This window comes from Balaenoptera ricei, chromosome 7 (assembly GCF_028023285.1).
Source record: "Balaenoptera ricei isolate mBalRic1 chromosome 7, mBalRic1.hap2, whole genome shotgun sequence".
Classification (NCBI taxonomy): domain Eukaryota; kingdom Metazoa; phylum Chordata; class Mammalia; order Artiodactyla; family Balaenopteridae; genus Balaenoptera; species Balaenoptera ricei.
Window position 1 is genome coordinate 5,456,652 of NC_082645.1, and position 14,066 is coordinate 5,470,717.

A 14,066-nucleotide genomic window follows, 5' to 3' on the forward strand; every position below is an offset into this window, starting at 1 on the left:
AGTGTGAGTACAGAGTATCATCATTATTGTTTTTATTCAACCTTTAGGAATTCCACTGGCATTATTCACCAGAGAGCTAGCAGGGGAATCCAGGCTGGAGGCTAACGGACCCCTGTCCATTGACCCAAATCAGGAGGCGCAAAGCCTCGGGTCATAAGCTATGACACCCTCTTGGGTCCCGACAAGTGCTGGTGGCCCGGATGGGGCTCTGGACCCCCCAGTACCCCGCTGCCCCCTGCCTTCTCGGAGCGCTAGAGCATGCCCAGTGGCAGCGCTGGAGCCACCGAGGGCTTTGCACGCTGGCACTCCGCTTCTCCGGGTTTTAGCAGGAGCCTGCGGGGGGATGGGGGGGTGAGGGGACCCGTGGAGCCCGGCAGCCTTGGTCGCGCGCGTGGGGAGCTGGCGCGTGGCGCAGGGCTCTCTCCTGCGTTGCGGTTACTGGGGAGATGCTGGAGCGCGGCGCCCGGCTGCTCCACCTGGCGGGCTGAGCGCGGCGCGGGGAGCCCCGGGGGGCGGGCGGGGGGCGCGGACTGCGGTAGAATGCGAGCCGGGCTCCTCCGGGACTGCGAGACAAAGCTCGAGCGCGGTCAGGGGCCGCTCCCCCGCCGCTCGCCGCTCCGCTAACTTGTCTCTTGGTGGTGTCCGGTCTCCAAGGCTCTCAACGCTTTGGGGTGGTGAGGGGCGGGGTGGTGGGGGTGGGGAGTTAGAGGGTCTGCGGCAGCCGGAGGAGGGATCCTGCAAGGGGGGAGCCTGCCTGGTGCCGCTCTTCCTCCCTTCCCTGTCGCTCCCTTCCCCCCACTCCGTCGCTGCCGCTTTCCCTTCCGCCAATTCGGAGAGCGTCGGGCGCCTGTGACATGCGATCGCTGCCAAGTGACGGACCTCGAGTCTGAAGTGCCCGCGAGGAAGTGAGCCCCTACGCGGGCCGCCGGCGATGACAGCCATGAAGCCGGAGCAGCAGCCCACCCCGGGGGCCAGGGCGAGCCAGGCTCAGTCGGCGGACCAGGTGAGAGTTGGCAGCTGCGGCCAGGCCCGCCAGGGGAGGGAGGCTGCCAGCCGCGCTCCCCCCGCCCCTCCTCCCGGGCTCGGCTCCCACGCCTCCCTCTCCCCACCCTCCCCCCGCCCCAGTTCCAAGGCTCTCCTCAGCTCACGCATGGACTCCGCAGGAAGTTAGAGCATCTGAGCGCGCTCCGGGGCCGGGCGAGAGGATGCGCAAGGTGGAGAGCCGCGGGGAAGGGGGGAGAGAGGTAAAGGCTGGGGTGGCCCAGGGAACCCCAGCGGGAGGGCCCCCGAGGGAGGGAGGGAGAGGTGGCCGGGGCCAAGGAATGGGGGCCTCTTGGCTCCTAGTAACGCACGTTGGAGGAATTGCTGCGCGCCTGGAGGCGTCCACTTGCTGGGTTCGAGCCCTGTCTTCACGTAGCTCGTGAGACGAGCGCTGGCCAAAGCTACCCCAGTAGGCAAATGACCTTTAGGCCGGCAGAGTTTTTCCTTTCCTTTTTTTTTTTTTTTTTTTTTTCCTTTGAGGAGACGGGGACGGGGGCGCACAATGGGGGAAGAGAGTATACCACTCATCTGTGGTCTGCTTGGAACGGAGCTTGGAGCAAAAAGGCATAATTAGGGGGAACTGGGAAGATACTGGCTTTAGTGATTTGTTGGGTCCAGATGTGTTGTGTCTGCAGAGATGAGGTGCCCTGTGCTGACTGAGGGTTATTTTAATCGCTTTTCCGTCCTTCCGCTCCGGCCACCCCCTTTTTGTTTCGGTCTTTAGGGATCTGTAGCATAACCATATGGTGAATCTCCATCTCGTTTCTGCCCCTGGATTGGGGTGACTCGGGAGTTTGGTGTCGCTTTTTCCCAAAGTTGGAGGGTCGGGAGCGCCGAGGTGCCCTGGCAAAGAAGAGGGCGGCTGTGATAAGCCGGGTCGAGGTGCTGTCACGTTTACCTGAATTAGAGAGTCTGAACCTAGAGGGTTACACTGAGGTCAGCGGATAACTGCGGAGCTGGAGAACGGAGGCGCCGGGGTACAGAGATGGTCCCTTTGCCCCGAGTGCACTGTTGAAGGCCGCCCGACGCATTTCTGTCAGAGACACTCCTAGCTCATTGCTAGACATGGGTGAAGGGGGTGCAAACAGCGAGGCTCCAGTAGCGTCTCGGCTCTTCGCATATTCTAAGCATTGAGGAGCTAGGGAAGGGGAGCTGTCCAAATCGTCCTGAGTGTTGGGGAGGCAGAGGAGGCGACGCCAGGGCTGCTGTGATTAATATTCTAGTCCTGGTCATCGCTCCTGGCTAGTGGCCTCTCTCTTCTCCTTTTCTCTCCCCTTCTCATTTCCCTCACATACGTTTCACACAGGTGGTGAGGATTACTCAATGCCTTAAAGCTCCCCATCCCTTTACTGGGATGAATGTTGCAGTTTTTACAAAGCAGTTGTTTTCTTAAACATCCTCTTTGCTCCCTACCCTGAGATAAATATGAAAATATTAAAACATTTGTATTACATTATATGTCCCTTCCCCTCATACCTCTTTTCCCTGCTCCCTCCTGCACACACCACAAAGTAACAACTGGTTAGCAGATTATAAAAATAATTTCAGGAGAGGAACATGGATTTAATATCCTCTTTCAGACGGACAGCCCTTAAATTTCATTAACAAGCCACTGAGCCTCTCTTACTGCTCTTGGAGTGATGCTACCACTAAGAACGATTAGTCAGGCGAGAGTCCCCACGTGAAATCTTTGCTCACTAACCTGTGACACCAGCTGGTTACTTGAGGTGCTGCAAACAGGTCAGTGATGGTGGAGGTGGGGAAGAAGAAGCAAAGCAGAGCACACAGAAGCTGAAAATGTATATGTAAATGGTGGGCAAGCAGTATATGAACAGCAAAGCCTTTTGTCAGAACGAATCTGGTACTTAAAATTCATATAAAGACAGAGATTCAAGTTTGAATCCGTTGTTTCTCTTGTTAGTGTGCATTTTTGTTTATGGTCACTTCGAATAGTCAGGGAGTGGCCATTTGCAGAACTCTTGTTTTAATTGAGTTTTTTAAAGTGCCTTTCTGATACTGACATGTTTTTAAAATGTCAATGGTTTGCATATTACGCTTGAGTTAAAATGAAAGGGATTGATTTCTCAAGGGAAAAGGAAGACTGAAATATACATGGCAGCATCCCATTGGGGGTTTTCCAAGCACTCCCAGAAAATACCTATATGTAGTCTATTCTTTGTCTAAAGCTTGACATGTGAAACGATCACCAGATGATGTGGACAATTGCTGTTGAGTGCTTAAGCTATTTCTTCTAAGATTACTAAATTTTTATTAACAGTATTAGTCATTGTGATCTAATTCTGTGATTGTCAGACCACTCTCATGTGGTCCTAGATATAATACCTCCATATAGACATGACTGATTGTTCAAGTTTCTGTGATATTTCTGGAAAGAAAAAGATTCACAAATTAATCTAAAACTGTAGCTTTATGAAGTTCTACTTAATGGTTAAATAGGGGGCGTGTTCCAGCTAGTCACTTAGTAGGTATTGATTTTCAGTGATTTAAGCTTTTGAATGTTATCAGAAAGGTTCTTCGCTTTCTGTGGTAGAGACGTTTATGAAACCTCAAAGATGCCTTGTCCTGATGCCATCAAACGCCCATTTCCACTTACAGCGCCGTGGAAGACCATAGTCTTTCCTCTGGGTGAAATGGTTATGAGCCACATAATTTGGTTGTTGTTATGGTCCTTTAGAGAGCCGGACATCCCTGTTTCATCTTATCTGCTCTGGTACAGGGCGCCATGACCAGAGGCAGCCCTTCCTCTGGGAGCAGCTGTAGCAGGAATAACAGGAACTGAATATTTTTATTAATGTTCCAAATCATTGGAGATATTTTTATCATCTCAGTAGTCTTGCCTTTAAAGCTTCATTGATTAAATAAATGTTTATAACAGTTACTTCTGTTGTTTTTATAACACTCCATATTTACAAAATGTCTAAAAATAAATGCTTTGCTATTGGTAGAAACAGTCATTCCCACTTAGCGTATAATCAATATCCATTTTACATGAAGGGATACAAAATCTTGAGTGGCTAGTTGTAACTTATTATTAGGTTTGGAAATCACTTCCTGAATGCTTGCCAAGTGCCCAGTACGGTCCTCTGGGTTGATAAGGTAACATTCATTGAATGCATTTTTCTGTTTGATCCTCAAAGCAACTTTTTGAGTTAGGTCTTGTTGTTATTCCTGTTTTAGAGATGAAAAACAGAGGATTAAGGAAACTAAGCACCTTGATCAACCTTGACTTCATAAGTGGTAGAGATGAGACATAGCCCTAGTCTATGGCATTTAAGAAAAATAAGCTCATTTAAGTCTAAAGCTCCACCTTCTGGACTTCCCTGGTGGCAGAGTGGTTAAGAATCCACCTGCCAATGCAGGGGACACAGGTTCGAGCCCTGGCCCGGGAAGATCCCACATGCCACGGTGCAGCTAAGCCCATACGCCACAACTACTGAGCCTGCGCTCTAGAGCCCATGAGCCACAACTGCTGAAGCCTGTGCACCTAGATCCCATGCTCCTCAATAAGAGAAGCCACCACAATGAGAAGCCCGCGCACCATAACAAAGAGTAGCCCCCGCTTGCTACAACTAGAGAAAGCCTGCGAGCAGCAACAAAGACCCAATGCAGCCAAAGATAAAAAATATATAAAAAAAAAAAAAGCTACACCTTCTAATCTCTACACAGTTATAGTTCAACACACTCTGATTAGCATAATGCAGAAGAATTGCAAATATTATGTATGTGTGTGTACAAATTTACCGTGATTAAAGTAAAGAATTTGTTTAAAGCTTTAACTATAAATGTAAATAATATCTCTTGAAATTTAAAAGTTAACTTAATATCTCTTCTATTGATTAAAATAATATAAAAAGAACCAGATATACCCTGAAAAGTACATAGGAACTGAAAAAAAAATTTTGTATCATTTGCCCTTGGTAATGATGAGACTTTCAAGGCTTCTTAACCAAGTACATTTTTATAGTTAGACCTGGTTTAGAATTTGCCCACGTTGCCACCAGGTGGCACCCTTTTGCTGAGTCCAATGGGGAAAAGTATTTCCTAAAATGTTTGACAGTCCTCAGCTCCAAAAAACTGAAATCAAACAAAAACAAAAACAAAAACAAAACAAACAAGGAAAAAACCCATAACTTCAGTTTCTTAAGTATGACTAAAAAGTGTATTTTTATAAACAACTCTTTGTCTGTAGAGGCCGCATTAGTTATGCATAAAAAAATAAACAAACAACAACAACAACAAAACTCATTCTGGTAGAAATCCAGTCACTTACAGTTCAGCACATAGCAGCCTCTTGATGAAATAATTCATGGTCAAAATTGCGATTAAATATGTAATGTATAAAATGCCTTTTGTACAATACCGATGGTACTTTTGACTTTTATGTAATATTAACCTAAAATGTTTTCATAAAGAAATTAGAATTCACTATTTTTATTTCAACTTTGGTCTAGCAAACCTGATTAAAATTTTCAAATGTATGCTTAATGAACTCATAAAAAAGTTATTCTTCCTTTTTTCCCTTACTAATACATAAACATGTTATAATTTAGTTTATAAAGTATTGTTTTTAACGCAGAACCTCAAAAATAGCTTTTAGAAACCATGTTGAAAAACTTTATTTAATAGAAGGTTTATTACTTCTAAGCGTTCAACATAAAACATATAGTATCTTATTGGTGGAAGAATTCTATATGATTTGGTTATGAAAGACATTTGATGCAGGTGCTATGTAGAAGTCTTTATAACTTAGGAGATATTATACGTTTCCTACTATCCCTCAATTTCTTATTATATATATTTTACGTATATCTTATTGCATATATATGACATTGTATCTACTGAGTTTAGAAGATACCACAAAACATTCCTTGCTTATAAGCTTCTAATTTCTCTGTTTATTTTAAAGACTGAGCAAATTGCACATTTAAGAAAGATTAAACTATATTAAAAACAAGTTAAAGAAAATTGTATTATTAAATATTAATGCTGCATTATCTTATGAAGTGCATTCCGTTGGAAACAAAAACACTGAAACCAAATTTCTCCCAGTTTGAGTAAAAATAAAGCTATTTCCCAGTTTTCGTTCCTTGAATCAGTTATGATTATATAATGTTTTAAGCTTCTAGTACTTATAGGCATATTTTAGATTTATTTACAGTTTACCAACATACACAAAACTAGAATGTTGCAACTAAGACTGTGAGCTTTTGTGCCATCAACCAGGAGTATTTCTTTTTTTTTTAAATTTATTCATTTATTTATGGCTGTGTTGGGTCTTCGTTTCTGTGTGAGGGCTTTCTCTAGTTGTGGCAAGCGGGGGCCACTCTTCATCGCGGTGCGCGGGCCTCTCACTATCGTGGCCTCTCTTGTTGCGGAGCACAGGCTCCAGACGCGCAGGCTCAGTAATTGTGGCTCACGGGCTTGGTTGCTCCGCGGCATGTGGGATCTTCCCAGACCGGGCCTCGAACCTGTGTCCCCTGAATTGGCAGGCAGATTCTCAACCACTGCGCCACCAGGGAAGCCCTGAAAGATTTTTTTATACACATTTTTCTACAGTTATTCCTATGCAATATTTAAATACGCACAACATTTTTGATGTTGCGACTATTAAAATTACCTCCATATATTTTCCTACTTGCTGAGTGACTTCGTGTGTTCTAATCAAGTCCACGTCTTACTGAAATGTTATAACGGGGGTATGTACTAAGACATACGTCAACTAGCAAAGGGTGGAGCTCTTCCCATCTGAAGACCTGTAAAGGCTCCAAAAAAGGGCAAATTAATAATGGAGGGAATATAAACTTCTTCATAAACACGTCTTCATGTAAAGTTAGAAATGTTTCCACCCTCGTGTATGCTTCCTCGCTTTGAGAAGTCCTACAGCTCAGTGTTGATTATTCCCAGCACACTCTTGTGTTAAAGTTTATGCTTGACCTGATCCACAAGCTTTTTGGCAATAACTAATCTCCTTTTACTTTTCTCCATCTAGACAACACCTGTTTTCCAAGGCTTTTAAATTGTGCACCTGTCACCCCCACTCCCCGACCTGGTAGACATCCTTATCATTTGTTACGTATTAACTAAAGGAAGGCTTGTCATTTCCAGGATGGTAGAGAAAGCTGGGAAGTCGGCTCAGTGGAAAGAATGGGACACTTAAGAGAGAGCTCCTCTACTGTAGATTCATTTTAGTTAAGCTGTCCTAAATCTCCAAGGTTTCAAACATACCCATATGTGATGGTAAATATAACACCCACTGCCAGGCCAAATACAGAAAACTGACTTGTATCCAAAGCTGATTAAAATAAACATTTTATTTTAAACTGTAATTGATGTTAACAGCACTCTTGGTAATATCTTCTACAGAATAAAAAATGATTTTCATTTTCTTTCCAAGTTTGTCATCCCGTGGTTTATTTGAAAATTGTTAAAGCACTAATAATTTTTAAACCAACTTTCAGATAACATGCTTATTCCATTAACCAGAACAGTATATTTTATTGTACAATATATTTTGGAATTGCCAAATGATTTTCAGATTTAATCATATTCTGGGGAAGAAGGCAACATGAGGTAAGGTTGAAAACAGAGTCCAACAGATTGCAGGTTGAATCCTTCTTCTTCCCTTTATCATGCAATGTAGGGCACATGCTTTAACCCCTCTAAAACCTTTTCCTCACCTTTAGAGGAAGCAGATGGGGAGAGTGCAGCAAGGGTGAGAGACAGTCTGTATGAAGGGCTTGTACAATATCTGGCCCAAGGCAGCACTTAGTATTTTTATTCTTATCGCTACTATGCTTCTCAATCATCTGAGAAGATTATTTCATTCTTTTGCAAGGGTAATTTTGCATTTACCTTGATGAAAATGCTGAATATATATGTATGTGTGTGTGTGTACATTACCATATGTACACGCACCATGTACACGTACATACCTATGATCTAAATATACTGGGTGTTTTACAGTTGGTTTATTGTAAGGCATTAGGTAAAAAATTTTAACAACCTGACTGATTTCTACTGTTTTTAGCTGCTCACCTGTTTAGGATCTTCTTTGAAGTGCTCATGGTTTAATATTCTCTTTGCAAAAGTTTGGTTTCCAGAAACGATTGAATTTCCTTAGAAATTCTTTGCATATGGGAACCGATGATATGTTGAGTTGAAATTTAAGAAAAGTGCATAATCAAAACTGACTTCAGATCTGGAAGAGCCAAGTCAAGCTGCCTGTGTATTCTCTAGCCAAGGTGTATATTATCTGACTTGAATATTCTTGTAATTTATCATACTTATCAATTTTTCACAGGTCAATGCAAAAACCTATGTATCAGGTTACAAGAGAGCAAATGAAGAAAAGTGAGGAAACAAGCCATGTTGATTACCTTTATCCCCAGCCCCCTTTTGAGATCTAAATGAAGATTCAATTTCTTCTTCCATTTGAAAGTCTCTGCTCTGAAAACATAAATATGACAAATCTGAATTATATCACTGAGAACCTGAATGGCAGGCCCTCCTGTGATTTATTTTCAAATAATGGACCAGAGAGACCACTCGAAGTTGCATTAATAATGCTTGTACAGGGTAGAAGCAGGCCTTTCCTGTTACTGGTACATGAGTTTACTTTTTGCAAGAGGAATGGAGTAAGTGAAAATTCTGATACTCACGCTTCCATTAATCACATCTCACCTTCAGGAAAGGTTTTAATATGAGTTAATTAATGCAAGACATGGACTTCCTTTTTTTTTCATTTCACATACTTTGAAACAAGTGCTAGAAAGTCTTTGTTTTAAAATAAAGCAACCCTTTCAATCAATGTTTCATAAACTTGCATAATGATTCTTCTCACCTAGACACAGAATCCAGGATTAAGAATCAAGACACCTTTTGAATAGAGGTCAAAAATCTCTAGAAAAATCTGAAATTCATGTAGAATTTCTAAAATGTAGAAATAGGTCATTTGGTTTGCGAGGTTAGCATATAATTTACATTTCCTGGGATCTATGAATTTATGAATAGATTTTCCTATCTACTCCATTAGCTTTTAGTGATTTTAAGGAAAAAGACCATGCATTTCACTGGTTTGTTTCTTTTTAGAATACTACAAAACGTGTTTTAAGATATAAAGAAAATATAGTTTGAAGGTATATTCATCATCTTCATAAAGTTATTCCTTTTCTCTGATCCTATGAATTAAGCGTATTCTGTTTCTTGACAGTCATGTTGGCAGTGATAGGTAGGTGTGAATTGAACCTGGAGTTGGAATGGAAGAGACTCACCCTTATTCACATCTGTGGAGGTTGTTTATAATTATTCTAATTGAGGTTTACCGAACATTAGTGCCACAGTGGCATTACGGGTGTTTTCTTTTGCATCTGCCACTCCTTACAAATGTCTGTTTGCTGGCAGAATCAGTGCTTCTTATGTTACAGGATTGTCATTTTGATTCCTTTGTCTCCCTTTGCATCTGTGTCATCTCCAAATCCAAATCCAGTTTTTTCTACCTTTCTATATTTCTGAGATCCAGTCTCTGTCCAAGACTGATTCCCTGATGTCTAAACTACTGCGATGTCCATAGTGGCCTTGCTCTTCCAAATTCTTCCTTCAAATAGCCATAAAGTCATAAATGGTGATAACATTTTGAGAAACTGTTCTGATTGCTGAATCTAATGCCTTTGTTTTCAAATCAGGAGACAGTCAGTGCAGAGGTGAGTGGCCCGTCTCAGATCACACAGTTGGTTAGAATCAGAAGCAATAATTGACTTTGGGTCTTTTCAGCGATGGCCATTTTTCATGTGTCATGCTGCCAGAGTCAGCTATTGATACAGAGCCTTTGATAGTTTCTTGGTGGCACTTTCACCTTCCTTAGCATTTGATGTCAGAGTAAAATTTGTTTTTTAAATTAATGTTCTTAAAAGCTTTGAATCTGTAGGCAAAACTCACTTGACATTTCTTGGTTTCTCCAGTGTGATGTGTTGGTTCTAGGCCAGTGGTCCTTAGACTTTTGGCACTTGGTGGCAAAACTTCACAGAACCACATATGCATCTTCTCCAACTTGCCATGGCAAGAAGTCACCCCAGTGTCCTAAAGCCATCCTGAGAGTAAACTGTGAGATGCACTCTTCCAAGGAAATGACAGCATCTCTCACTGTACATGAAGACACAGGCATTCTTAAACCTCTTCTCTTCCTCTCAGCATGAAAGAGGACCCATTGATCGTCTTTCAGCAGTTGAAATTGCAATTCAGTGATGAATAGACGAGTGATTGGATGAATCCCTTTTTAAAGAAGGAGGGATGCACTTGGCACTCTAGAAAACACGAAGGTGAATTTTAGAGCTTTCTTGATAAGTTAATAGCAACAACAGGCCTCTGATTCGCTGGAGTTCTTGGAAGACAGGGCTGCTTCTAGAAGCTGTGGTAATTTTGTCAGAGTCCCAAGTTCTAATACCAGACCAGAGAAACTTTTATCTGCTAAATAAATAAACAAGAAGTAGTTTTTTTTTTTTTTTTTTAGGTTACAAATACAAATTGACTCTTTTTTTTTTTTTTAATTTTATTTATTTATTTATTTTTGGCTGCGTTGGGTCTTCGTTTCTATGCGAGGGCTTTCTCCAGTTGCGGCAAGTGGGGGCCACTCTTCATCGCGGTGCGCGGGCCTCTCACTATCGCGGCCTCTCTTGTTGCGGAGCACAGGCTCCAGACGCGCAGGCTCAGCAATTGTGGCTCACGGGCCCAGTTGCTCCGCGGCATGTGGGATCTTCCCAGACCAGGGCTCGAACCCGTGTCCCCTGCATTGGCAGGCAGATTCTCAACCACTGCGCCACCAAAGGAAGCCCCAAGAAGTAGTTTTGAGTCACACAGAATTCTTTTTAGTGGAAAGAACTACGGCTTTCTATTAATTTAACCTCAGTTTAAACTCTATTTACTAGTTTGAGCAAGTCACCCAGCCTCTCTCTGAATTTAATACTCCATCTGGAAATGGGATGGTGCTTACCATGCAGAATTGTTCTGAGGACTGGCAATGAGATAGGTTTATTCAGCAGGGGATGCTGAAAATGGCTGTGCTTTTTGTTGTTGTTGTTATTGATGTGTATTGTGTTGCTCTGCCAGACAGAGGCAAAGGGATGGGCAATCAAGCTTCACTGGATTGGAGGTTCCAGCTTTCAAGCTTTTTTCTCTGTTACTTTGATTAAACTTCAGAGCAACTTTAATACTGAGCTCTTGTTTTATTTTTTTTTTTTTTTTTTTTTTTTTTTTTTTTTTTTTAAGAAATTCACGTTCTTTTATTTATTTATTTATGGCTGTGTTGGGTCTTCGTTTCTGTGCGAGGGCTTTCTCTAGTTGTGGCAAGTGGGGACCACTCTTCATCGCGGTGCGCGGGCCTCTCACCATCGTGGCCTCTCTTGTTGCAGAGCACAGGCTCCAGACGCGCAGGCTCAGTAATTGTGGCTCACGGGCCCAGCTGCTCCGTGGCATGTGGGATCTTCCCAGACCAGGGCTCGAACCCGTGTCCCCTGCATTGGCAGGCAGATTCTCAACCACTGCGCCACCAGGGAAGCCCTCTTGTTTTATTTTGACATGGAGATTATATGGATTCATCCTGGCTCCAAAGCAAACGTGGATTAGGAGTTGGTCAGTAAAATGTATGGCATCCGTTTATTTTTATATTCCTTGTAAGTGCAGAAAAATCAACAAAGTTTGCATTCTGAAGCTAGAGAACTGAATGTGGATTTGCCTTTCCTGATTTCTTCCCTCCATTGCATGGTTAAAATCCTTCTCATGCTTCTGGTACATTCTACATTTGGAGTACTGTTTCATTCTTATTCAGAGCTAGTCCTTGAGCTGTAATGGCGAATCCAAAAAAAACTAATATAGAATCACAGACGGTGCAAATATTTGAAAGTAGGTAAATACAATCTAGGATTAGCTGCTTGGGCTCAGAAATGTCAGCTTCGTATTGCTTATTCGTCACACAAGGCAATTTTAGTTAAGGGGAAATCCAGGACAAAAGCATCATGATATAAAATTGCTGGTTTGGAGCTATGCAGCCCATAATTGTTATATAAACTCCACAATGAGTCACTCTGTAACAAGGAAAGGTGTTTCAGAGAGGTCACAAAGTACCAAGAGGCTATATAGGTGATAAAAAAATTAAGTAAATATGATAACATGGAACTGCTATCGTTACCGTCTGCTGAATTATATTTAAAGCCAATTTTTGAGGAGAAAATATCCATTCTTATGAGTATGCTGCAGTTTCATATTAAATGACCTGAGCATGGGAACCAATAGATTGCCAGCATAAAATCCGTACATGGTAATTATTAGTAACAAGCGCTATGTGTCCCTGTTTCTGACTCTGAGCGTTTTAAGCAATATAATCTAATTTTCCTTTAGTTCTGCCCCTATAAGAGATGTGATTCTTTGAGAAGAATCTTAGAACTAACTATGGTGATTAAGTCACCTGGTCTACTGATAAGACAACTGAGTATGATAAAGGCTAACTTGTTCAAGGTCATACCCACTGATGAATTTAGAAACCAGAGTAGATTAGAAACCAGAGCTCCTCACTTCTAGGTTGGGAGTTGGTAGAAGGAGACTCACTCAATCATGGGATCATGGAAGTCATTTCTGGTTGTCTGTGTTCTTGTCAGAGAGGTAAAGGTGGATGAGAATTAACATGGGAAGGTTCCAGCTTGTTTAAAAGTTCTTATTTTAATTTAAAAATTTTTTCTAGGCAGTAGGTTTAATAAGATTAGATCTATTATATATCAATCCTATCAGGAAGCATCAAAGAGCAGGTAGTCATGTGTGTAAAGATTGTGTGAAGCCTCGATTTTCTGCGGTTTCTCATTTCTCAGATGAAGTGGCAGAGAATGAGAAGAGATGCTGTAGATTATATACGACCTGTAAAGCAGCACTGATCCCTATCAAGTAAGAAATCCTGGATCTCATATAAATATACAGGGAACATTATGTCAAGGACTTAACTTATTAATAAAGGAACCATCAAGATGGTAAAGCTGGTTTACAAAGCATTTGAGGAAGAGAGATTTATATAGTCAGGAAAACAATAGCATACAAAGTTTGCAAAATTAGATAAAAAACTATTCCGTATTGGATATTAACCAAAACTGGTTAATATCCAATAGGGAATTTAAATGATAACCTTTGTGGTTATCTTTTATAGCAGACAGAGATTTTTTGTAACTTATCTATCTTCTACAATTAACATCTAACTTTACAGACTTTGGATCTATGTCAAAAGTAAATGGTAAGTCTAAGAAAGAGACATTCTCGTTAAATTGTATAATTCTTGTGTGGGCTGATTAGAAATTCCTCAGTCTTGACATTAGAAGGATGGACACGCAATCATAATTATGTTTTATTTCCAAGTTCTCAAAAATTTTCTTAACATCCTGACCTTACAAAAATGGTGCAGTCTGGGTCTACACTTGATGTTGCAACCAACTTCTTAAGCAATTTGATCATAGCTTTTTACAAGCCCTGTGGAGCTTCGAATGTCAGACCCGATTCACCAGCAACGAAGTTGCCAGTCAGCCAACATTGCTTGTCAGATTTGTCCCAACAAATTGGTCCAGGTGTTTTTGAAGGATGGAAGAGAAACAGTTTGATAATTTCAATAGCTCTCTGTGGAGAAGATGAAGTAGAATAATTGCACACAGGGAGGTGAAAAGCCATTCTCGACAATTTAGCAAAATAAAGTTCTGATCAAGTTGCATTGTGGTAGTGGTTCCTGGGAATGGCGGCTTTCAGAGCTGCCCTTTGTTTGTTTTTCTGTTTTTATGACGACTATGGTTATACTGCACTGTATATTTGAAAGTTGAAAGTTGCTGAAAATCTTAAAAGTTCTCATTACAAGAAAAACATTTGTAGCTATATAAGGTGATGAATGTTAACTAAACTTGCTGTGGGAATCATTTTGCAATAAATACATTTATCAAATCATTATGTTGGACATACACCTTAAACTCGTGCAATGTTACGTTGAT

General features: G+C 41.7%; 1 protein-coding gene across 1 annotated transcript in view; it reads left to right on the top strand.

The window, feature by feature from the left end:
* Positions 1–931: 931 nt before the first annotated feature.
* Positions 932–14,066, top strand: part of DPP10 (dipeptidyl peptidase like 10) — a 675,810-nt gene continuing 662,675 nt past the window's right edge. Inside the window, exon 1 of the mRNA XM_059927100.1 lies at positions 932–1,003. Coding sequence (XP_059783083.1) covers positions 932–1,003 — 72 coding nt within the window. The remainder of the gene's footprint in view (positions 1,004–14,066) is intronic.